Here is a 26175-nt window from a genome sequence, read left to right as displayed (position 1 = left end):
TATAATAATACCTAAGTAAACAGGAAGTCCAAAACTCTAGAAATGACAGAGACATCTCACTACCTGGACAGTCACCCAAAGTTCCACTGTACCATTGGGGCATCCATCTTCGGCCTATAGGCCCATGGTATCCAGCAGACATTTCCATGAAGCAGGAAATTTTAAAGACAGTTCAGTCATTTTCTGCTGTGTCCTTCAGAATGTCTCGCAGACTCTTTCATGAATCAGGAACCCCGAAAGACCATCTCACCTTTAGGCAAGTTCAGTAGTCCTCTCTCTGCGGGTTCTCTGTGTCCAGTTTATGTAATAGTCCAGGCAAGAGCAGTTTCTTGCCCAAATGGCTATCAAACTCCATAAGGATCCTCTTCGATGCCCATCTTCCTCTTGAAGTAGATTGGTGCTGCCAGGAGCAGACGTGTCTCATTGTCATGAAAAGCCCTAAGTTATCAAAACATTTAAAATGCCATATTCTGCAGCCTTTAAGAGATATGAAGAATGCCTATCTAACTGAAATATATCTCTATATATCTAGAAAATCTAACATGACTACAAGCTTTACTATTATCAATGATTATCCATTAACAACCTATATTTCCTAATTATACATTACATTTTAAATGAACTACACAATTACAATACCTTAATCAAGATCAAAAATACATATACATATAACAAAATTGACCTTAAAATCCATACCAATGCAAATTATTCATATCTATATCATATCCCCCTTTAAATGTAAAAGAACATTTATAAACAATATTTGGGAACATGGGCGTAATTTTTTCTCTCCAAACTGCTTCCTGCTGAATGGGGGTGCTGTTAATCAGATCGTTTAGGGTGTAACCTGTATGCCAGGTTCATCTCAGTTGGCAGTTGAGTGAAGTAATTTTTTGAGGGTGTTCACAGCAACCTTTCAGGAGGGCGTGGTCTATCATACCAAATCGGAATAGATGCAATCCATAGGGTCACGTCCTCTGTGAAAACAAAAGAAGACCCTTTCCAAAGCATCATATCCTTAGACACAAATTTTGAAATCGTAATACCCTTATATCCATTCTGGTTTAGCTTGGCAGCCCATGTAATGAAATGTCTCTCTGTACTTAGCTCCTTCACAGTCAAAAATTTTAAAGAAAACACAATGTACATAATCCAGACTCTCTGTGAATTTTCCATTTTTACGTGGCTTATTTTTCTTTATTTCTCTTAGTCTATAACTATCTGTACTTCTGTACTCTGTCTCTTTAAAAACTTTACCCCACGTTGGGCGCCATCTGTTGAAATATGGAGCGGCGGGGCTGCGTCCCCGGCACCCGGCCGCCCGCATGGCTAGCTTATGCCCGAAATAATTACACGGAAACTGTATTATTTCAAACACTGCCTGGCCCGGCTAGTTCCAGTTTCTTATTGGCTAGCTCTTACATATTGTTCTAACCCATTTCTAATATTCTGTGTAGCCCACGAGCTGGCTTACCAGGGAGCATCTTAACCTGCGTCTGTCTGGAGCAGGAGAATCATGACGACTCCTCTACTAAGCTTCTTTTTCCCAGCATTCTCTTCTGTCTACTCCGCCTACCTAATTTTCTGTCCTATGAGGGCCGAGGCAGTTTCTTTATTAGTAAGAAATCACTCCCACATCATACAAGAAACTTTCTTCTTCACCATATCCGGTGTAATGATTTCAGCCACAATAAGGCTGATACTTCCAGGTTCTAGGGGCCATGCATGTGCAGACAAGCCCTCAGGCAGAAGTGCGTAATGGCCCCCAGGGATGTTAAAGGGCCCTGCGTGACCCACGTGTGGCGTGGATTAGATCATCTATGTATGACTCAGCTAAGCCCTTGCACACATGCGTGAGCCCCATCATCTGTGTGTGATGTAGCCACATCAACCCCTTGTGCACATGCACTGGGCAGCTTTTAAAAGCTGGATGTGCCCTCTCTCTCTCTCTCTCTCTCTCTCTCTCTCTCTCTCTCTCTCTCTCTCTCCACACTGACTTCTCAGGCCTGTACATGCCCCCTCTAATAAACTCCTAAGCAGTTTGTTGTGTGTTCCGTGCTTCCTTCTCACCCGCGCCAGGTAATTTCACCAGGGAGCAGTCATACCCTTTCTTTTCTTTTCCTTTTTTCTTTCTTTTTTTTTTTTTCATTCATCTGCTGCCAAAAGTTGGGAATGGTTTAAATGAATTCCCTCCCCAAGTGTTATGGTAAAAGTAAAATGCCTGCAGCATTTTACTTTTACCAGGGTCGCAGGTCCCCAAGTGACAGCAGTGGGCAGCTGGGACATGAGACCATGCCGCAGGTCCCTGAGTGGCAACAGGCAGCAGCAGGCCCCAAGACCACAGCACACCACGAAGGCAGCAGGGTCCTAGGTACAGAGCCACATAGTGGGTAAGAGACCAAGATGGGTAGGCATGCCATGCAGAGGAAGTGGGTATTTATTTAGTGGGTTATGGAGGGGTAAGGGAAAAGGGGAGAAGGGGAGATGGGAGAAGAGCAGAGAGAGAAAGAGAGAGAGAGAGAGAGAGAGAGAGAGAGAGAGAGAGGAAGGACTTGGGCTGCAGGCAGGAAGGAAGATCTGCCTGTCTCAGTGGTGGATAGGGGGGAGTGGGGGAATGGGCAGGGCTTGTCTCTTAAAGGGTCAGGACAGACCTTTACACCAAGGAACTTGGCCCCTCTGAATCAAGCTGCTAGAGCCTGCCTCTTCAACTGCTTCTTCCCTCCACCTTATCTATCCACCTTTCCTCACCTACTCAGTAAGTGTCCTCTTTCTCTGCTATACCATTCTGGGCCACCCCCACATGGGCACCTCCCTATTAATCCCTTTTGGGTTGCTACTGCAGCAAGGGCATTTTCCTGCAATGCCCTTCAGGAGCCCCACTGTTATCATTTTGCTGGCCTTTATGGTTACCTGAGTACCCTGTTCCTTTAGGAGACAAGCGCTGCCCACCCCCAAACTCCCCCCTCACTTCCTGATGAGGCAAGCTGATCCCTTGACTTCTCTCCTTCTCCCTCCCTTCCTCCCCCCTCTGTCTGCTCCTCTTCTGAAGAGGTAACTACTGCTTCCCCCTTTCTTCCTTCCTCCCTCCCCCCTCTTTATCTCTTTACTCCATAATCCCCTTACCCATTAAACAAACCTAATCTCTCTCTGTGTGGCATATCTGTCTGTCTCCCACCTGCTATGGTCCCCCACCCATCAGGGGACTTGCCAGGGTCATACCCACTACCATGAATCTTTCACCCACCATGTGGATAATTCTGCTTACTAAAACACTTGCACTCTCCACGTGTTTTCTCCTCCGCCTGCTCTAGCCTCTCCCCTTCTACTGGGTAAGTGTTCCTATGGAGCTCCCTGCTTTGTCTCATTTTATTACAGAAGCCACACTAGTGTAACAGGAAGCTTCTCGCCCTACAGGGTCCCCAACACGTAGAAAGGAATGCCTCTCTTCTGTGATTTGGGATATTTCTCTCTGAGAAGTCTCTCTGTCCACTTGGGGACACCCTGGATTGAAATTCTTGTTACCACGATTTGTACCTCTGCTCCCTCATGATTCCTCATGTCCTTCCGGGATCTTCCTCAACACCCCATAGGAACTACTTACATGCCCTTGGGCCTTTGACCATTTTCCTACCCTGTTTCACTTGAACTACCTGTTCTATCTCTCCTAGTGCCCTCTTAGCTGCCTGAGCCTCCCTATAGCAGAGTTCTTTGTGTGACTCTTCCCCCTTGTCAGTTTGGAATCAATTCCTTTCAAGGACTCATATTTTCTTAAAGCCTTTTTGTCTTTATTTATTTTTATTCTTTGTTTGTTTGTTTGTTTTTGAGGCAGGGTTTCTCTGTAGCTTTGGAACCTGTCCTGGAACTAGCTCTTGTTGACCAGGCTGGCTTAGAATTCACAGAGATCCACCTGCCTCTGCCTCCTGAGTGCTGGCCTTTCTGTCTTAATGAAAACAGCTTAGCTCGACGGCCAATGACGTTCCAAATTCTCACAGATTGTTACAACTCCTGCTACTGCATAAACAAATGATTGCAGACTCTCTTATCTCCAAGGTCTTACAATTTTCCACTCTTAAATCTTCTATCCCTATGATTTATTTCTCTTGAGCTCTGCTCTCAAGAAATCTTTTAAGACTATTAAGACTATTGTGTAAGTAGTCTTTACCTCAGGATTGATTTGTAAATTCATTAGGAATGGTTAAAGAATCTGTAAAATCTGGAACAAAATTGGCATTAAACTTAACAGAAGGCTTATAATTAAAACTGGTACATAGAAATTTTAATTTGCTATGACAGCTGATATATGTGATTCGGTTCTTATCTAGAATATACTGTATGTATATGATATATGTGATTCAGTTCTTATCTAGAATATACTGTATGTATAACTTAGATTCAATGCTTGTTTAGAAAAACAGCCTTCTGGTGTTCCTAGAAACGGGGGGGGGGGAGGTAAGCCCCCAACTATGGCCTTCACGGCTACAGTTGAGCCCTTCATTGACATTTATCTCTGGATTGCTTCCCTTAGCTAAAATCATGATTGAACAACCCAGGGTTGGCCTGCCTGTCTCTGATTTTTCTTTTTCTTTTCTCTTCTCTTCTTTTAGACCACTTGTCAGTGGTTCGTTCCCACCATGAGAGACTGCTCAGAGTGGCCACTAAGCCTCTCTGGCTTCTGAGTCACCCAGACCGGAGGCAATCAGGCTTAACACCCCACCTGTAGCTAGAGGGCGCTCTTCTACAAGTCCTGCAGTGTTCACCGCCATTTCACACCCAGACTACAGCCGTCCCCCTATATGCCTTGTGGTGTCACTGTTCTCACAGGTTTTCATGGTTTCGCCTATGGGTAGCAAGCCATCTAACATCCTCAATCCAGCCTCTCCCTGGGATGCCTTTTAGAGGTCCTGAAACCCAGGTTTTCATGCCCTGCTTACAGAGTCCCACACTTGTCCATCTTCATTAAAAAAAATGGTCTCATTACAATTTAGATAACAATTTATAGTGGCCACCTAATGGCACCTTTGATCCCAATAATCTACGGGAGCTTTTAACTATTGTCAGTGCACAGGCAAATGGAAAGTTTCCTTATATCCAAGCCTTTTACTATCTAAGCTCTACCTCTTTCATAAAGCAAATCCAATATATTACCCAGTCTTATAATCTCACCTTTCATGATATCTATATGATCCTTTCTAATAACCTACTTCCTGAAGAGCGCAGGCGAGTTTGGGAGCAGGCCAGGCTACATGCAGACATGGTTCACCAAATACATGCAACACACTCTTGGAGGGGGCAGAGGTGATTCCCGAGCAAGAACCACACTGGGATTATAACACCCCAGGTGGAATTTTAGCTAGGAATCAGATTTTGACTTGCCTCCTGGCAGGTATCCGTAAGGCTGCCCTCAAACTAGTAAATTATAATAAGCTCTCAGAGGTCATTCAAGACTTGGAGGAAAATCCTTCTGCATTTTGGGAATGCCTCACTAAAGCTCTGTTACAATATACTAACTTAGATCCAGAAACCATGGAAGGCAGACAGTTACTCATGGCTCTTTTTTTTCTCAGTGCTACCCTGACATTAAGGCTAAACTTTGATATTTGGAGAAAGGCCCCTTGACCCCACAGGTAGAAGTCTTAGACTTGACTTTTAAGGTGTACCAAGCAAGGAATGACAAAGCCCGCAGTCACCACTGTCACATGCTAGCCACTGCCCTCTGACCAGCGAGGTGACAGACTGTGCTGTCGGCCTGAGTGTGCCCTAATCCTCATCTTGGTCCTGTGAGACCTTGTCCAAGATGCCATAGGGAAGGACACTGGGCAGTCGATTGTCCACATGCACATTGTAGCATGGAGACATCAAACCCAGAAAATTCCCATGTTGACCTTCTAGGTCTGGCCACGGATTAGTGAGGCTGCCTGGGCTCCTTTGACCCAACCACAACCGTCATCTGTAACAAGGAGCCAGGGGTAATCATCACGGTATCGGGATGGCCCATCTCCTTTCTCTTAACACCAGAGCCACATACTAGGTACTGAGTGAATTCTGGGGCCTACCTCTCCTTCTAGTTTCCCTATTGCCTGGGTAAGGGGGACAGCCTTATCTACTTCAGCAGACCCCAGCACTTAATTGTGTTTTTAGGGGTATTTATCTCACTCATTTGTTTTTAGTCATGCCAACCTGCCCAGTTCCTCTTACGGGAAGAGATTTTTTTTTTTTTTAGCAAAAGTAGGAGCTTCCATTTCATTTGCTCCTTTCATTCACCTTACCCCAGACTTGCCAACAGCTCCCCTCCTCCTTTTTCTAGCCTCCCAACTTCCCAGCTCCAATGTGTCTTTTCCTTTACCAGCCTCTCAGGTGGACCCCCAAGTCTGGGGCACCCAAAACCCCTCTGTTGCTAAACATCATTCCCCCATTGTTATCCAATTATAAGATCCGGGCGGTGGTGGCGCACGCCTTTAATCCCAGCACTCGGGAGGCAGAGACAGGCGGATCTCTGTGAGTTCAAGACCAGCCTGGGCTACAAGAGCTAGTTCCAGGACAGGATCCAAAACCACAGAGAAACCCTGTCTTGAAAAACAAAAACAAAAACAAAACAAAACAAAATAAACAATTATAAGATCCTACTAAGTACATTACCCGAGCTCAGTACTCCCTCTCTCTCCAGAGCCTTAGGGGACTTAAGCCTATTATCTCTGACCTTCTAAGAAAAAATCTACTTCTCCCCACCTCTTCTCCCTTTAACACTCCTATACTTGCTGTTAAAAAAAAAACTAACAGAACCTATCGCCTGGTTCAAGACCTCTGGCTCATTAACTCCGCAGTGGTCCCTCTTCATCCTGTAGTGCCTAATCCTTACACACTTCTTTCCACTCTCCCTCCAGTAACCTCCCACTTCTCAGTTCTAGATCTTTTTGTTTTTTCGAGACAGGGTTTCTTCGTGGTTTTGGAGCCTGCCCTGGAACTAGCTCTTGTAGACCAGGCTGGTCTCGAACTCACAAAGATCCGCCTGCCTCTGCCTCCCGAGTGCTGGGATTAAAGGCCTGTGCCACCACCGCCCAGCTCTCGGTTCTAGATCTTAAGGATGCTTTTTTCTCTGTTCCTTTCAGCTCTCAATCTCAAACCTGGACCGTCCTTCCCCAGGGATTCTGGGACAGCCCACACCTATTTGGTCAGGCTTTAGCTTCTGATCTACTCTCACTGTCCCTCCCTAAGTCTAAACTCACACGATATGTAGATGATATTTTACTTTGCAGTCCATCCTCAGAAATCAGCAAAACTTATACCTCTGTTCTTTTAAATTTCATGTCCAAAAAGGGCTGTAGAGTCTCACCTTCTAAGGTCCAACTGTCTAAGTCTCAGGTCATTTACTTGGAATTAAAGACTACCCCAACCAAAAAAGCTATTACCGTAGACATAAAAAGGCTAATTCAGTCCCTTGCATTTCCTTCTACAAAAGAAGAGGTTTTATTGTTCCTAGGAATAGCTGTTTTCCTGCATTCCTGGATCCCCTCCTTTTCTCTCCTTGCCTGCCCCATATACAAGGCAGCTTTCGGCTCTCTGCACGAGCCCCTTCTTCATCCCATTACTAAACCCTCTCAGAGACTCCAGCAAGCCCTTATCCAGGCCCCAGCTCTTCATTTCCCAGATTTAACTAGTGTCTTATCACTCTATGTAACAGAAAAGGAGGGATATGCCCCTGGGGTCCTAGGACATCATCTGAGACCTTCCTTTTCACCTGTAACATACCTGTCAAAGAAGCTGGACCTCACCACTCAGGCTGGGCACCCTGCATACACACTTTAGCGGCCACTGAGCTTCTTATTGGTGAGTCAAAAAAGCTAACCTTTGGGTCACCCACCACTGTCTTCTCCCACCACAATCTGTCCCATCTCTTAACTTAAAAAGGCTTACAAACCTCACCCCCTTCCTGAGCTTTTTCCCTTCAGGTGGCACTAGTGGAAGATGCCACACTCACTTTCCAATCCTGCCCACCCCTTAATATCTCAAATCTCCTACCTCAACCTAACATTAATTATTCCCTATCTCATTCCCGCATAGAAACCTTAGAGGATCTACTGCTTCACCCCTCATATATACAGGAGGGAAAACTGTCTCAGGCCACTTATACCTGGTACACAGATGGCAGATCCTTTCTATGTGAAGGAACCCATAGAGCAGGCTATGCCATAGTGTTAGATACTGGGGTGGTGGAGTCACAGGCACTCCTGTTCATACCACTAATCAGCAGGCTGAATTAATAGTCCTTACCCATGCCTTCCAGTTAGCACAGAGACCATCTTTAAATCTTTACACAGACTACAAATATGCCTTCCATATCCTCTGTCCCACGCAGCTATCTGGAAAGAGCGTGGGCTTCTTATGATGAAAGGAGATCCATAACTAACTCAGGCTACATTATGGACCTGTTAAAAAGCCTCTCATCTCCCCAATGCTATAGAAATTATTCACTGTCGGTCTCATCAGACCGACAGTTCCATCATTTCCAAGGGAAATAACCAGGCTGACCAAGCAGCTAGAACAACAGCTTTCTAGAGCACAAACCTACCTCAGTCACCTCAGGGGGTTCATACAGTACAGCCCACATTCTCACAGACACCCCCTGACACCTGGCAAATTCTGTTCTACCTACATCATCTCTTTCATCCTAATAGCAAAGCTCTGGTTCATTTTGTCAAGGCTCACCTCCAACCCACCCCTGAGGACTTAGAGTCTTAAAAGCTATCACTGCCTCTTATAAAATCTCTCAAAAGTCAGATTCCAAGACTTCCCTTTTCCCACCCACCAGGCCAGGGGCTCCCTTCCAGGAACTGACTGGCAGCTTGATTTTACTCATATGCCCACAGTCAGAAGAGTTAAATATCTCCTGGTGTTGGTGGACACCATGTCTGGGTGGATTGAAGCGTTTCCCACCACTAACAAGAGGGCCCAGACAGTTTCAATATTTTTCTCTGAGAAATTTTCCCCCAATTTGGAATCCCAACTTCTCTTCTGTCAGACAATGGCCCAGAGTTTACCTCCCAGATCTCTCAAACTTTATCTAAGGCTCTTAACATTCCCTAACACTTTCATATCCCATACTATCCTTACTCTTAACCGTTCCTTAAAAAGTTTTCTTGTTAAGATGTCACAGGAGCTTTACCCTGGCTGCATTAAACTTTTGCCTCTGGCCTTTCTTAGGCTCAGGGCTCTCCCCAAAAGCCCCCTTTCTATCTCGCCCTTTGAACTCATGTATGGACTGCTGGTTTTTTTGTTTTGTTTTGTTTTTCAAGACAGGGTTTCTTTGTAGCTTTGGAGCCTGTCCTGAAACTAGCTCTTGTAGACTAGGCTGGCCTCGAACTCACAAAGATCCGCCTGCCTCTGCCTCCCGAGTGCTGGGATTAAAGGCGTGCGCCACCACCGCCTGGCCTGGACTGCTGGTTTTAACACCAGGCTGCTCACCTAAAACTTCTCCCCTTCCTGATCCACTGCTTACTCCACTGTTATCGCGTCTTTGCTCCCTGTTATGGGATTTTACCAACAACCTACTCATTACCTCAACCACGTGTTAATTCATGCCCACCGCCGATTAAAATAGGGGATCAGGTACTATTCTCTCCCCCAGATCAATGCCCCCCACCCCTTCCCCCTAAATGGCAGGGCCCCTTTAAAATAATTATTGTAACTCCCACAGCTGCCAAGCTGGAGGGACTTCCTCATTGCATCCATTTGTCTCACCTTAAACCTTTCACTCTTCCAGCTCAAGATACCCCCTCGAATATGGTAACTCCAACAGGTCCCTGTTCCCTTAAGTTCCAGAGGACACCAAGATCAGCCACTTTTTCTCCAGTTCCAGAAAAATAAAAGTCTCATCACTATACTCAACTCTCCTGTGCTAAAAAATTCCATATACTCTCCCATTTCCTCTTTTTAAAGGCTGCAAACTGTCCCAACTGCTACCTGCACTTTCCTAGCCCCAGAAGGTCCTGCAGAGCCTGGACAGTGAGTGAAAAGCCTGCTTCTCCTGGACTTGACCAACATCCCAGCTTTTTGGGTTCCCAACAATGACACCCCAGTGTTAGCAGGAACCAGTCATAGATGATTACATCATACTTTATTATTTACTTGTTACCTACAAAAAGGTTAGGGTGTTAAGTTTCAAGCCTGAGATAAATGGCTGAGGTGCCTATATATCAGAGTGGACCTGGTCACTAAGTTCTCCCAGCATCCCTCAGTCCCTACCCATTAAAGGGTATGGCTGGAATGCCCCACCCTCTACCATGAACTCTCTAGCCCAGGGGCTGGACTGCCTTTCCCCCAGAAGCTCTTCCCTATATAATCCAGGCATCTTGGGTATCTGCTCCTTCCTTTATGTGCCTGTGGCCTCCTGGCTGTTGTACTTGGTTCCCCTCTCTTCCCTCCACCTTCCCCTCCCCATCTCCCATATGGCCCATCTTAGTCCGGTCATGTACTGTAGGCAGAATTTTCTGTTCTGCCTAGCCAACTCCCAAATAATCACACAGAGACTTATATTAAATATAAATGCATGGCAAATAGCTTAGCCTTATTACTAACTAGCTCTTTTTTCAGCACATAAAAATTGACAAAGTTTATTAAGAAACAGTAGTAGTAGGTGGTTTTTAAAAAGAACATCAAAGTTAACAATCCACAGACATATAAAAAGATAATCAAGATATTAAATACTATCTAAATTAAAGTCCATAATTCCGATTGCTAATTATAATCATGTGTCTGGTGAAGCAGCTGTCGCTCTCCATGAAATCCATCCATCTTCTAAAGAGACTCACTTCCAGCTCAATCCTTTAGTTTACTGCAGCCAACGCCGAGCTCACGGAGCTAAGCATGCCCTATATCACAGAGAGCATGAGATGCTATCTGCACAATCTTTTCTTCAGGTGTTTCTTAGCCATCTTTAAAGTGCAAGCTGCAAACGGTCTGTTTCCTAAACAAAGGAGGTAAAAGACATATATAGGACAGCTATCCAACACCGCCGTAAGTAGTTATACAACTGACCCAAGGGAGCCAGCAGTCCTCCACTGTGGCTCAGTCCAGCTCTTCCTGCACTACCAGCCGAACACATACTCCATTGCGCTCGATACAAGACTTTCATCTTTTTATGGTGTTTGTCTATCAGAAATAACCTGGTAGTCACTCGTGGAGGTATGCTGTAGCAAGAGGCCTCATGGTAGAGATCCTAGGAGTGCTTCCAGGCTGTGTTGGAGTGCCTAAGGTCTTGATTGGTGTTTTAAAGGCTATAGATGGAGATGACAAGGCTCCTCTGTCACCGTTTCCATGACACTTTGATCTATACACAGCTTGACACCTATCATGATGGATTCTCCGAATATTCTCCCATCTTTGCTTAAGGCTTTCCAGGCCTGCAACTTAGACTGGTAACGGATGTGCATCCAGTTGCCTGTGTTAGACATCACATGCTCTAAGATACTAACTAGCTCTTACAATTTAAATTAACCCATATTTCTTATCTACGTTCTACCATGCAGCTCAGTACCTTTCGTCCGCACAGCATGTTCATCTTGCTTCTCCCCAAGTCTCCTGGTGACTCTGCGCTTCTTCGTCCCAGAGCTCTCTCTCCATCCGCAAGTACTGCCTAACCTCTCCCTGCCTAGCTATTAGCCATTTAGCTCTTTATTAAACCAGTGAGAGCAATACATTTTCAAAGTGTACAGAAGACTGCTCTACAACCACGTCCGCTCTGGACTGCCCAGCGGTCCCTGCCTCTGGCTATGCTCTCCCTCATATCTACAGTAAACCTTCTCCTCCCCCGTACCTAGGAGCAGCCCTTTACTTTCCTCTCTCTTTAAATCATTCAGGGATAATAGATACTTAGGATTTTAGATTCATATTTATATTCATTAGACTCATCTGTCTTCTCTTTCCTTTATCAGTTTATGTACAAAACGATGTTTGCAAGTTTTGTTGTGGATTGGTGGACACATTTCTGATATGAAATTTAAGAAAACCAGAGAAGGTGTAAACATCATCTACAGATCTGAATCTTAGGTGTATTAATTGGTGAGACTTGGTTTAACTGGAGAAGATATAAGAAGTAGCTGTATCGTGTTGTATTGTTGTAAAAGAAAGTATAATGTGAAAAGAAATCTGCATATGTGTGTTTCTACGTGGGTTTCTGCCTGTGTGCATGTATGTGCATGTGTGCATGTGTGCCTGTGTGCATGTGTGTGTGTGTGTGTGTGCGCGTGCGTGTGCGTGCATGTGCATATGAAAGTCAGAGACTGATGTCAGGCCTCTTCCTTTGCTCTCCACCTTATACATTGAGGCAGGGTCTCTCCTGAGCCTGGGATCACTGAATGGCTCTTGTGATGGGGCACTTATTCTGACGGGGCACTTAAGTACATCCCCTTTCTCCACTTCATCTTCATAGGGTAAGTTTGTTTATTTTCGCTTTTTGAGACAGGGTTTCTTTGTATAAGCCTGGCTGTCCTGGAACTCACTCAGTAGACCAGGCTGGCCTCGAACCTGAGAACCACCTGCCTCTGCTTTCTAAGTACTGGAATTAAAGGCATGTGCCACTACTATCTGGCTACTTCTAGCCCCTGTGCCTTTCCCCCTTTTCTCCAGTATTTAATATAAGACTCGGGACCTCTTACATGGGTAGGCAAGAGTTCTATCACTGAGCCACACTCCCAGTTCATTATTTTTAATTTACTACTCCAGAGATACCAAATTTAATGTAAAGAACTTCCTCAAGAATGTAATTACGCAGCACATTAAAAAATGGGACCAACTATACTGAGTCATTCCCTGAACAGGGTGTGGTGGTGCACACCTTTAATCCCCAAACCTGGGAGGCAGAGGCCCCTCTGAGTTCGAGGCCAGCCTGACCTGCAGAGTGAGTTCTAGGACAGCGAGGGCTACACAGAGAGACCATGCCTCAGGGTGGATGGGGAAGAGTGGTTCCCTGAAGGGGACACTATCCTGAAAATGTTCCTGTTCTTTACAGTTGCCAGACTTCCAGATTTTCTCATGGGATTTAGCTGGGGGTGTTGGTATTTGTTTTACATTTGTTCACTTAGGGTGTGTGTGTGTGTGTGTGTGCGTGTATGTGTGTGTGTGCGCATGTGTGTGCATGCATGTGTGTGGTAGTCTGAAAACATCTTGTAAGCATCAGTTCTCTTCTTTTACCACGTAGGATCCAGGGATCAAACTCAGGTCCTTAGCCCTGGCAGCAAATGCTTTTACTCGCTGAGCCACCAAGACTTTCATAAACATTTCTCTAATTTTATTCCTTTACCCAGTGTTCTGTAAACAATAAACTCAACTAATAATTGAACTATGTTTATTATACTATGAATTATTGAAGAGCTCCCACATTGTGGTGTGTGTGTGTGCATACATGTGTGCATGTATGTGTGTGTACATGTGTGGTCACCAGAGGTCATCAAGTCTTTCTAGTTACTCTCCCTTATTTTTTTCTCACATGGGGTTTTTCACAGAACCTGCTGAAGCTCAGCACTTTAACTACCCTGGCTGGCCAGCAAGACCCAGCGCTCTTTCTCTGCTTCTCTCTCCAGTGCACGCCATCACACTTGGCTTTCTACTTGGGTTCTGGGGATCCCAGCTCAGGACCTCGTGCTTGGGAAGCTGAGCCATCTCCCTAACTCCCCGAGGCCCTTTTATAATTAAGAAAAGTTGGTAGCTGGGTGTGGCAGTGCACACACAAAAATCCCACACTTGGGAGGAGCACCACAAGGTGGAAGCCAGCCCACTCTACACAATGAGTTCCTGGCTCGAAGAAATGAGCAAAACCAGGGAGGAGCTGGCATGCCCAATAGAGAAGGCAGAGGATTTCCAGGGAGGTGGAAAGAACTGGGTTACAAGTGGTTCTGCCACTATTTCCTTGTATGGATTTACATAAAGTCCACCTAATCTCTCTGTATTTCCTCATCTGAAGGATGAAGGTAATGATGTCTAAAATGCAGGGTTATTGTAATATTTTTTGGCAATATTTTGAATGGATCTCAGGGTCTTGTTGCGTGCTAGGCAAGTGCTCTATCACCAAGCTGTAGCCTAGCCCAAGATTAAGAGATTTTTCTCTTTGTTTTTTATAGACAGAGTCTTGTGAAACCCAGGTTGGCTTTGAACTCCTGAGCCTCCCGCCTCTTCCTCTTAAGTGCTGGAACTAAAAATGTATGTCATGACACCCAGGGACTCACTCACCCTAGGCAACCATTCTATTAGCAAAGCTACGTGCCCAGCCTGGATAGGTGTTTTTGTTACTTACAATAGTGACTAGGACAGAATAGGTACGATGATGTGCCGGCTTTCAGAACGTAGAATAAAGAAGTTCAAGCCGGGTATGGTATCACACTTTGGAGGTATATTTGGAGGAAGATTAGAAGTCAAGGCCAGTCTCAGGAACATGATAATCTTGAGACTGGATTCACATGCGACCCTGTCTCAGGAAACAGAGAAAGAAACAAAAGAAAGATTGAGAGATCTAACGATAGCGAAGTCTGATGAAACAGAGATGGCTCACGGGATAAAGGCATCTGCCACCAAGACTGGGCGCTCAAGTTTGACCACTAGAACCCATGTGGTGGAGGAGGGAACAGACTCAAGCTGCCCTCTGGCATCAATGTTGGCATGCATGTAGCATATTCATGTCTACACACATACATAGCAAGTAAATAAATGTAAACAAGCAAACAAACAAAAAACTAGAAGCCAGGTTATGGCACATACCTTTAATGCCAGCACTTGGGAAACAGAGGCAGGAGGATGCCTGAGTTCGAGGTCAGCCTGATCTACAGAGTGAGTTCCAGGACAGCCAGGACTACACAGAGAACCCTGTCTCAAAAGCACCCACCCCATAAAAAAAAAAAAAAAAGCTAAAGAGAGCTCTACATAATCTCAGCCTAGTACATCACGCATAGGTGGCTACTTTATATAATCAGGTTAGCCACCTTCCCACCCCAGAAAATGCCTGCCTGCTCGTCCACACATGCTCCCTCACTCCTGCCACAGTTTCTTTGAGAAAGGGAGGTAATACCAAGACCCTGTCTGGGTCAAAGCAAAAAGGTAGGAAGCTATTCCAGGCTCTTACAGAAATAGTATGTTTTAGTTTAAGAGAAAGTTACAGAAAGCGGGCTTGGTGGCACAAACTTGTAACGCCAACATCTGGGAGAAGGAGGCAGGCTGAGTTTCTTCCTGGACTGAGTTATGCAGCCAGACTCAACTTCATTTCTTTCTCTTTAATGTTGGTCCCTTATCCTTCCTTTTTAGACCTTTGATAACCTTTCAGTATTTGGGGCATGAATTTCTGTTTTTTTTTTTTTTTTTTTTGTATCTATGTGTGGGTGTAAGTGTGTGTGCATGAATGCAGAGGCCAGAGAACAACGTTGGGTGTCACTGCTCATGAGCCATCCACTTGGTTTTTGAGACAGAGTCTCTCCCTGGGCTCTAGGGCTTGCTGGTCGGGCTAGGCTGGCTGCCTGGAAACTCCAGCCCTGAGAGTAAGAGCCCTCATCATGCCCTATTTTTAATGTGGATTATTTTTTTTAAATGTTGTATTAGAGGGGACTGGAGAGATGGCATTGCTTGAGAGTGTTTGTTCTTCCAGGGGACCCAGGTTTGGTTCCCAGTCCCACCATGGCAGCTTGCAACAGCCCGCAGCTCCAGTTCTGGGAGATTGATGCCCTCTTCCAGACTCTGTGGCACTGCATGCACGTAGTGAAGGTGCATACAAGTGGCAAAACACTCACACACGCATAAAGATTTAACAATAAATAAATAAATAAATAAATGTGTATACAACGCTATTTTTAAGGACTTTATCCTTGCTGGGACAAAAGTTGCTTAAGAGAGGGAAGGTAACTTTGTCACGGCCAATAGTTTGTCATGCTGTGGGTGTTGTGGAGGCAGGAGCTGAAGAGGCCTGGTCACATCCTCCTTGTCAGGAAGCTAAGACGAATACTCAGGTCATTTTAGCTGGGACCCGAGCTCTTGGGTTTAGAGTGGGCCTTTCCACCTTAACTCTGTCTAGAAAACCCTTCTTAGACACGCACAGATGTTTGATTCTTGGCGGTTGATTAACTCTCATCAAGTTGACAATCAAGACCAAGCACTACAATGACCAACTTCCATTTTTCCAGACTTGCCTCTCAATTGCATCATGATATACTGCAGATTGAGATGCCAGGAAAACTACTTTCTCCTGCAAGGATAAGCAGACAGGGGCAGGGCTATCAATGGGAGAGTCCAGGGGAAGGCAAGGGGCTTGATTTGTCTTCTGTCTTGGACCTACCTTTATTTCTATTTGGCAAGGAGGCCAGCTACCTTTTATCGCTCCTTCATTGGTACCCAGAGTCATTCCTTCTGGCTCTCTTAGGTAGTATTAATCCTGAGATTCGTGGGATTCAAGAGAGAAAAACCAGTTATACAGTTTTGAGCCATGCCCTGACTAGGATGGACTCTGGCCAAGTCCACTCTTCGGAATCACACAAGAGGCCATGAGTTGCTTGTTGTAGGGGACTTTTTAAGGACAAAACCATTAGACCATCATGTTTCCCATGTGGCATTGTTATTTTCTGAGAACTACAACTCCCAGCATTCTAGGAAGTTACCTGGGCCTTGGGCAGGTGGGGTTTACAGGCTGACTTTTGGTCTTAACATTCCCCTCTTGATTTGTATCCTGGGTCAAATTCTTGACTCTTTGAAGTGTACTTGTTTATATTGAGATCTATTGACCATCATCTTAATGGTAGCCAGACAGGAATTACCATTTAGTTATTATATCAGGGATGTAGGAGTCAGAAGTAATTAGCAGAAGCAGAATGACCAAAGGCCCTGTGATGGCTGACATCAGAGTTACTGTCTAGAAGGAACCCGGACATGGAGGGGACACTGCTGTGGGCCTCCAAATGTAATACTGAGACTTGTGAGATTCACCAAAGAAAGACCACTTCCACAATTTTGAGCCCAGTTTGAAGCGAACTTTAATTAAATACTGACCAGGATGAACCCTGATCAGGTCCACGCTCTAGAATCCCAGTGAGCAGCCATGAGTCATGTCTGCAGGGGCCTTTTAAGGATGAGACCATATAGCCACTGCATTTCCCAGGAACAACGGCCAGCATCTTACTTGGTCCTTGGGCAGGAGGAGGCTCACAGGTTAACTTTGACTCTTGCAATACTATCCACCCATTAAATATTCATTGTTCCAACAAAGATTTACTGTGAATTTACTATGTGTTGATATAGCTGGACGCTTTGGACACTAGGGATACATAAGAAAACGAAACATACGCTCTAGGGAGGGAGGAGGCATAAAGTAAATATAGAAATAACTATACATGCTTATCACATATCTGGCAATACAGGATTATAAAGAAAAAGGAAGCAAAATATAAGGTATAAAAAGAGACACCTTTTATTTATGTTTCATATTATAACCACTGTCCACTCATGATAAGCATGGCTATAATTCCACCACTTGGGAGGCAGAAATAGGAGGACAAGATCATAAATTTAAGGTCATTTTCAACTATGTATCAAGCTCCAGGCCAGCCTGGGCTATGAGCCCTTGTCTAAAAACAACTTAACTTTTGGGCAAGATGGCTCACACCTTTAATCCCAGCATTCAGGAAGCAGAAACAGGTTTCTGTGAGTTCAAAGACAGTCTGGTCTACATAGCAAGTTCCACAAAGAAAATTGAGGAATTCGAATGTGTCAAGTAAGCGACAGTTACCAGGGAAACCTTAGAAGAGAGGGAGAGAGGCTACTCAGGGCTACGGTCATCCCTTAAGGCTGGCTTAAGTCTCACAGGAACAGGAAACTCGTCATTTATTGTTGGGCCGCTCAGAGGAAAGTGGCCCTGGCCCATCACCATCCTTGCCAGGTCACCTCTAGCAATACCTGCCTCCAACCCTTCCCAAACGTCCCAGTCTGGCCTTTGTGCCTCTCCCTAGGGACTCAGCTTCTCTTAGCCTTTCCCTGGACGGCAGGGGTTTTGTTGGTGTTGGTGGTTTTGTTTGTTTTGAGTCAGAGTCTTGAGGTGCTGGTGCTCTTACTGGCTAAGGCAGCTCTCCAGCCCTTGTAAAAAAATTTTTTTTATAGAGTAGCCCCTTCACTAGATCCCGACCACTGGGACCTGTAATTCACTGTATCGCTTGTGAGAAGCAATAGCGAGGGAGAGGAGCAGAATAGCGGTGATGTCAGCTTAGGGATCAATCAAGTCTAGGGTGGGCTTTATTCAAAGGGTGATAAGAAAAGGAAGCAGGCTGATATCTTTGTAATACAATTTCTAATTGGTCTTAATAATAAAACCCGGAGTCAGATAATAGGGGCAAAGCTGGAAGATCAGAGAAGCAGAGCAGCTAGCCACTAATTCTTAGCTCTACAAAATCCTTAGACCCAATGGGGTATCCTGTCTCTACAAGTCCTCAGCAGACTGAATCCTGAGCTCCTATCTTTCTCTTTTAGACAGATTCAATCTCATGAAGCCCAGGGCAGCCTTGAACTCAACAGAGATCCATCTGCCTCTGTCTCCAGAGTGCTGGGACTAAAAGTGTGCGCCACCACTGCCCGGCTTCTATGGCTAACTAGTGGCTTAGCTCTGCACTCTGATCTTCAGGCAAGCTTTATTTGTTAGATCACAAACCAAGTATCACCACACATCTTAGAGAAATTGGCCACACATCTTAGAGAAATTGCCCTCACAGCGCTTTCTTCTTTGAGAGTAACTGATCCCACCCTCAGCAGGTGGCGGTCACTCTTGGGAAATTACTGATGTCTGTACCTCAGTTACTGTAGCCCCCTTGCTTGTCTGCCTGGCTATGACCTCCCTGGGCATTCCTTCGGGTTCCAGCTGGGCAGGAACATTATCTCAGAACAAACAGGCCAATCAGTTATATGTGTACAGATCTCTTTTTAGAGCATGGGATAGCCACCACCACCCCTGCTCCGCATGAATCATCACTGGAAAACGGCAGAGACACAGTGAGTGAAGGAGTTAGTGGAAACAAGAAGGCTTCCAAGGGAGGGGCACTCTACAGGGGCGTGGTGCTCCTACCTATAAAAGTTGCACCAGGAAAGAAACGGCATTTCCCCGTTTGTCTCTGCTCGGCTGCTCTCCATCACCTCGTTCTTAGCCTGGGAACATGGCCAACAGGAAAATAATTGCAGTATTTGGAGCAACAGGTAAATATATATATATATAATATATATATATATATTAGTTGTTGTTTTGTTTTGTTTTTGTTTTTGGAGACAGGGTTCCTCTGTGTAACCCTGGCATAAGATGCATGCTAACTTTGCTCGTTTTTCTGATTTCCTGGTTTTAGATTTGGAGGTCCAGAGAGTGAGCAGAACCAACAGCCCTTAGGAGTAAACTGAACGTCATCTTGTGCTTAGTGGTTTTGATGTGAGCAGGTTAACTTGACTTATTTGTAAAAAACAAACTGTCTTAGAAAGTTAAAGATTGCTGACGGTGTGTCCCCCCTCATCACCGGCTAACTTCTTGGTGCAAGTCTCTCTGGAACCTGATCTCCTTTCCCGCTCTTTGTCTGATAAGCTGCAGAAGCAAGCAGGGAGCAGGGACTGTGCAGTTCTGGAGAGCACCCAGGTGGCGTGAGGTGGCCTTGAGAAGCCTGTGCCTTTAATCCACTCTTCACTCTGCCCCAACAGCTTGAGCCATCTTTGCAAACTGTTAGTCAAATCAGCGTAGACCTACACCCCAGGCTCTTAGTGATCCTTTAGAAACCAGTAAATGGTGTCTCACTCCAAGGAAAGTACGGTCTTGGTTCCCGTCCTCCAAAAACCTCCCTCCCCCATGAGAGTACACGGGCTTTCCTTGCTGCTTGCCTTTTTCCTTTAAAATGTTTATTGTAGTACAGTGTGTGTGTGTGTGTGTGTGTGTGTGTGTGTGTGCGCGCGCGCGCGCGCGCGCGCACGAGAGAACTGTGCAGGTTGTGCAGCAAGCACTTTATCCACGAAGCCATTCTGCTGGCTTTTCCTTGCTGTTTTTCAAATGCACGTCCCTTTAGAGCCTTTGCCCCTGCTTCCCCAGCCTAGAAAGATCTTTCCTATCACTCCATTTTCTCCCTCACAGATACCAGGGCTCCATTCAGACAGGGTCTCCAGGGGGTGTTTCCATACCTCCATTTGAAACATGAGATTTTGTTCTAGCCAAGTCACCATCTGGACCCCTCCCTACCTGACCATCTTTCCCGTCTTTCCACACTGGAAAACAAGCTCCACACGGCCCGGGAGGCAAGTTACTGACATGCCTAAAGGAAAGAAAACAAAAGAAAAGGAGACTGGTGACTTTTGAGGTGGCACAAACCTTTAATCCCAGCACTTGTGAGGCAGGCGTCTCTGTAAATTCAAGGTCAGCCTGGTCTACAATAGAGTGCAAACACAAAGCCAAGTATGGTGAGATTGTTTTTCCAAAAAGACAGAAGTCATGGAAAGGTTTTGAGCAGAGGAATTAACATAGGTTTCCTGGGGAGCCCAGGAAGGACTCTGGTAGGCCAAGAGCTCTAGGAATCTTCGCAGGGGTGGACCAGTACCTGTGGGTTCTGGTCCGCTGAGGTCTCTCAAATCTGTTCGGCTCCTTTGCTGCAGAGGTGCTGGTCTCCATGCAAACCCACGGTCCTGAGTGGGTGCCGTTCTTATTCAGCTTGCTTCTATGTTCCAGCTGGTATTCTGTTCCCACTGCTTTTATAACACACAAATCTTGTCGCATTGGAGAAATTTTTTGTTGTTTTTCTTTGTTTTTTTTTTTTTTTTTTTTTTTTTTTTTTTTTTTGGCTTTTGAGACAGGGTTTCTCTGTGTTGCCCTGGCTGCCCTGGAACTGGCTCTGTAGACCAGGCTGGCCTGGAACTATTAATGATCTGCCCGCCTTTGGGATTAAAAGTGTTTGCCACCACTGCCCAGTGATACATTACTCTTAAAAGAAATCCTAGCCCTCTTCTCAAATCATTCTGGTTTTTAAATAAACTTGTTTAAAACAAAGCCACCCCACAGAAAAGAAAGGAAGGAAGGAAGGAAGGAAGGAAGGAAGGAAGGAAGGAAGGAAGGAAGAAAGAAAGAAAGAAAGAAAGAAAGAAAGAAAGAAAGGAAAATCCGTTGGGTGTTGTGGTAATATGCTCCAGACACCTCAGCATTTGGAAGGCTGAGGCAGAAGTTCAAGGACGTGGTGGATTACAGTAAACCAAACCTTATCTTAATGAAAACAGAAGCAGAACACCAATTAAACCAAAGAGAGAGAGAAAGAAATCGGATGTAGTTTTTTATTGTTGCTGTTTTTTTTTTTGTTGGCGGGGGGGTGGGGTGGGGGGGGTGGGGGGGGGGGGGGGGGGGGGGGGGTGGGAGCAGAAGGTGGTTTTTCAAGGCAGGGTTTCTCTGTGTAGCCCTGGCTATCTTGAAACTCACTCTATAGACCAGTCTGGCCTCAAACTCCCAGAGATCCGCCTGCCTCTGCCTTCCCAGTGCTGGGACTAAAGGCGTGCGTGCGCCACCACTGGAGATACAGGGTTCAGGAGATTTGATTTATTACTGTGTTGAGCTCAGAGCTCTGGAAACTCAGTCAGTATCCTTGGACCCTAAGGGATTATTTTCTAAAAAAAAAATTTCCACACTTTCGTTCTGAAATTTCTCTGGGCTCAGTCTCTTTATCTTTCTTTTTCATTTTCTATCCCTCTGTCTGTTTGTCTCTCCCACCCACTCCAAATGATGGGGCATAGGCGTTGGCTGTCTCTTTAGTTTTTTTTTTTTTTTTAAATTAAATAGGGCTTCAAAGTCTATACTAGCCCCAGACTTGCAATGTGGCTGAGGCGGCACAAACTTCTGACCTCCTGTGGCTGCATTCTGAGTACTGAGTCATGCAGGTGTGCACCACCACGCCCGACTTCCAACTTTATTCCTATTACAATATGCTTAATTTCTCAGAGATTCTTCCCGAAAACACTTCCCACCCTTCCCCCTTGTGCAAAGGTTTTTGAGACATGATCTCTTGCAGCCCAGCTGACCTGAAACTAACTCTGTAAAGATGACTTTACTCCGTTTGTTTGTTTTGCGATATGGTTTCTCTGTCCTAGAACTCACTCTGTAGACCAGGCTGGCCCTGAATTCATAGCGATCTGCCTGCCTCTGCCCCCTGAGTGCTGGATTAAAGGTGTGCGCTAGCACTGCCCAGCAGCATCTTGCAATCTCTCTCTCCTGATTCAGTGTTTGTTGGTGCTGGGATTACAGACGGGAGCTTTCCATTCCCAGTTTTAGGTGGTGCTGGAAAGTGAACCCAGGGTTTTTAGTGCATGCTTAGTTGGGGTTACCATTGCTGTGATGAAACCGTGACCAAAAACAATTTGGGAGGACAGGGTTCATCTGATTTAGCGTTCATCATTGGAGGCAGGCAGGACAGGAACTCAAACAGCGCGGGAACCTGGAGGCAGGAGCTGATGCAGAGGCCATGGAGGGGTGCTGCTTACTGGCTTGCTTCCCATGCCTTGCTCAGTCTGCTTTCTTATAGAACCCGGACAACCAGTCCAGAGGTGTCCCCGCCTGTCACGGGGACTAGCTTTGTAGACCAGGCTTGCCTTAAACTCAAGATCAACCTGTTTCTGCCTTTCAAGTGCTGGAATTAAGGACAGGCAACACCCAGCTTTTTTTTCCCCCAGAAAATCTTGCACCCTGCTGATGCTCAGACTTGAATATTCTACCAATAAACTACGCCACAGCCTAGATATATTTGGGATGCAAATTCTCCCACCTTGGGTGTTTTTTTTCCCCCCAACTATTCCCTCCCCTTTGCTGATTCTGTTTTCTTTTTATCGATTTATTTTCGTTTTAATTTCCATGGGGAGGTTTTTTTCAAACATCTGGTAAATTTGGGCTACCTATTCATTCACCCCTAGCCAGTTTGCTACTAGCCACCACCCGAGGCTCATGGGCAAAGCCAGCTTGTGAAACGGTAGTTCTTTGTCTAGGGTCAGATCAGTGATACATCAGGTAGGTCCCACAAGAAGACAACTGAGAACAATTTTATAAGCCAGGCATAGAGGCACTTGCCTATGCCCCAGCATTTGATGAATTCAAGGCTCGACTCTTTCTACAAAGGACACAGGAGCATAGCAACTCATCCCAAGGATCAACGAATGAGATTGCAAGATGCTGCTGGGCAGTGCTAGCGCACACCTTTAATCCAGCACTCAGGGGGCAGAGGCAGGTAGATCTCTATGAATTCAGGGCCAGCCTGGTCTACAGAGTGAGTTCTAGGACAGAGAAACTGTATCGCAAAACAAACAAACAGATTAGATGATTAGAAGATCCTAGTGCAATTGACCATGGACGGCAAAGCAACAGCAACAGCAAAAGGTAAAACTTATGAAAGTTTTGAAAATGTTTTATGAATATAGACTAAGCTTGGAGAGACGCAGCTCAGTAGAAAAGCATTTGCTAAGCATATCTGAAGCCCTGGGTTAATCCTCAGCACGGGAAAAATCTAAATAGATATAAATAAATGTAACTGGAGAGAGAGAGAGAGAGAGAGAGAGAGAGAGAGAGAGAGAGAGAGAGAGAGGGAGAGAGAGAATCGTTCAAGATATGGGAACTAAAAACTAAAGATACCCAACCTATGGTATCTATGTCTGTATAATAGTATTAAATTGTTTAACTAAAGTCTGTACCTGACCATGTGACTTGTTTTTTTCCCTTCAGCCTCTCCTGGCCCTCTCCCTCTTACGGCCTGGATAATTTGAAAACCATGGGATGCCTAAAGTTCCCCGTGGTTCCTCCGGAAGGGGGTCCTTCAGTAATAGTTCCACGTGCAGCTGGGATCTTCTAGTGAGCATTTTTGTCTGTGTGTTTGTTCCTGATCTTGTGCTTTTTCTTCTCTGACCTTGCAGGGGCTCAGGGTGGCTCTGTGGCCAGGTCCATTCTGGAGAACAAACATTTCGCAGTGAGAGCGCTGACCAGGGATGTGAGTCAGAAAAACGCCCTAGCGTTTCGAGACCTTGGTGCCGAGGTGGTCAGGTGTGACCTGGATGATGCTGCGTCTGTGGAAGAAGCCTTAAAAGGAGCCCATGGAGCCTTTGTGGTGACCAACTTCTGGGACCATCTCAGCAAGGAGAAGGAAGTGTGTCAGGTGGGAGCTGAAGCATCCTTCTCTCCCTTTTAAGGCCCTTCATCTTCGCCCACCTGCTTCTGTCTGTGCTAGTCTCAGTTTGAGCCCCAAAGTAAGCCTCGCTTGGCAACATTCCCCTTGGCACTTAGGAAATAAGTGCACGTTAGGTACTTGCTAAAGGCTGGTAAATGTGATGTTATATGGCACCTGCTGAAAGCTGAAGACTTTGCGCATTTGAGGAGAGCTGCTTTGTAGCACAAATAATAAAAACCCAGAGACAGGAGCCGGGCGGTGGTGGCACACGCCTTTAACCCCAGCACTCGGGAGGCAGGGGCAGGCGGATCTCTGTGAGTTGGAGGCCAGCCTGGTCTACTAGAGCTAGTTCCAGGACAGGAAACAAAAAGCTATGGAGAAACCCTGTCTCGAAAATCAGAAACAAAACAAAAACAAGCAAACAAACAAACAAAAAACCCAGAGACAGATATTGCTGTTCAACTTGAAGACCAGAAAAGAAAAACAATGAAGCCCCTGGAGAGCTCTTACCTCTATGAAATCTTCAGAATGAAAGATTTCCACTTTGTATTCCTGTCTAGTACTGGGATTAAAGGCATGCCCCACCACCACCCAGCCTCTATGGCTAACTAGTGCAGCTGCTGGGAATAAAGTGGTGTGTGCCACCACTGCCTGGTCTGCATGGCTGACTGGTCTGGTTGCTTTGCTGATCTTCAGGCAAGCTTTATTTATTAAAACACAAATAATATACCACTGTACTGCTTCATAGAGCCAGTCATTAAGTCCTCCATTTATTACAGTTTCTAGGTGGAGGGCAGGGATGTCCCACATTGAGGTTACTTTGACAGCAAATGGGAAGATAAAATATGACTATAAAATAAAACATTTAGGGCTGGAGAGATGGCTCAGAGATTAAGAGCACCAGCTGCTCTTCCAGAGGTATTGAGTTCAATTCCCAGCAACCACATGGTGGCTCACAACCATTGATAATGAGATCTGGTGCCCTCTTCTGGTGTGTACATGTTAACAGAATATTGTATGCATAATAAATAAATAAATAAATCTTTAAACAAACATTTATAAATATATATGAAATATATTTATACTTCAATCAGAGAATATGGGGATGAGTTAGTGAAGGGTACAAAGAAAGAATAATTAGCAAGCAGGGAAATCAAGTGGAAGCTCCAGGGAGAGAAGGATTGTGTGGGAAGTGCGTGCACCGGTGACGTGTGCTGTGACTGACACTGAGCAGAGACCACACCCCAGCCACGGCAGTGGGGTGAGGGTAAAGAGCTCTATGTGCAGGTTCGTGTGTACACAAGGGGAGAGGAGACAACGCTACATCCTTACTGTCAGAAACACTGTATCTGGACACCTCAGCGACTCACAGAAATGACAAAATTCGGAAAAACAGATTCAGGGCAGAGAAGTGTTTACTGAATTGCTCTTGCCACTTACTGTTTACCAGATTAACTTTGGGATGCCCTAGTGTTAGACTCTGGGCGGGAGTGTGCATGTGCTTTGCCACTGAACTCCATCCTTGACTTTCTTTTTTTTTTTAACTTTTTATTTTGAGATTTTGATTTATGATCGTCCTGCCACAGGCACCCAAGTAGTTGGGATTTCAGGGCTGTACCACCAGACCCAGTTTCCCTGCTTGCCCCTTAAAAGTATTTCTTGAATTCTTCTTTCCTTTTTTATTTTTTGTTTCTTTTGTTTTTTTTTCTTCAAGATGGGGTTTTTCTCTGCGTATCCCTGGCTGTCCTGGAATTAACTCTGTAGATCAGTCTGGGCTCAAACTCAGAGATCCACCTGCCTCTGCCTCCTGAGTGCTGAGATTAAAGGCGTGCACCATCACTGCCTGGTATATTTCTTGAATTCTAATTCACTCACACAGACACATGTGAACACACCCACCCACCTACTCTCTCTTTCTCTCTCTCTCTCTCCCTCTCTCTCTCTCTCTCTCTCTCTCTCTCTCTCTCTCTCTCTCTCTCACACACACACACACACACACACACACACACACACACAC

At 45.4% G+C, this 26175-nt stretch overlaps 1 protein-coding gene across 1 annotated transcript in view; it reads left to right on the top strand.

Moving 5' to 3' along the window:
• The first annotated feature begins 19092 nt into the window (after nt 1–19092).
• Nucleotides 19093–26175, top strand: part of LOC126504242 (nmrA-like family domain-containing protein 1) — a 17412-nt gene continuing 10329 nt past the window's right edge. The window contains exons 1-2 of the mRNA XM_050146429.1: nt 19093–19200; nt 23908–24146. Of these exons, the coding sequence (XP_050002386.1) occupies nt 19161–19200; nt 23908–24146 (279 nt within the window). The 5' untranslated portion in view covers nt 19093–19160. The remainder of the gene's footprint in view (nt 19201–23907; nt 24147–26175) is intronic.

Source organism: Alexandromys fortis, unplaced genomic scaffold (assembly GCF_014885135.2).
Source record: "Alexandromys fortis isolate MF-2015 unplaced genomic scaffold, M_Fortis_MF-2015_v1.1 scaffold_56, whole genome shotgun sequence".
Lineage (NCBI taxonomy): Eukaryota > Metazoa > Chordata > Mammalia > Rodentia > Cricetidae > Alexandromys > Alexandromys fortis.
The sequence above is the reverse complement of the archived record's forward strand: the minus strand, read 5'-3'. Positions and strand labels throughout refer to the sequence as shown.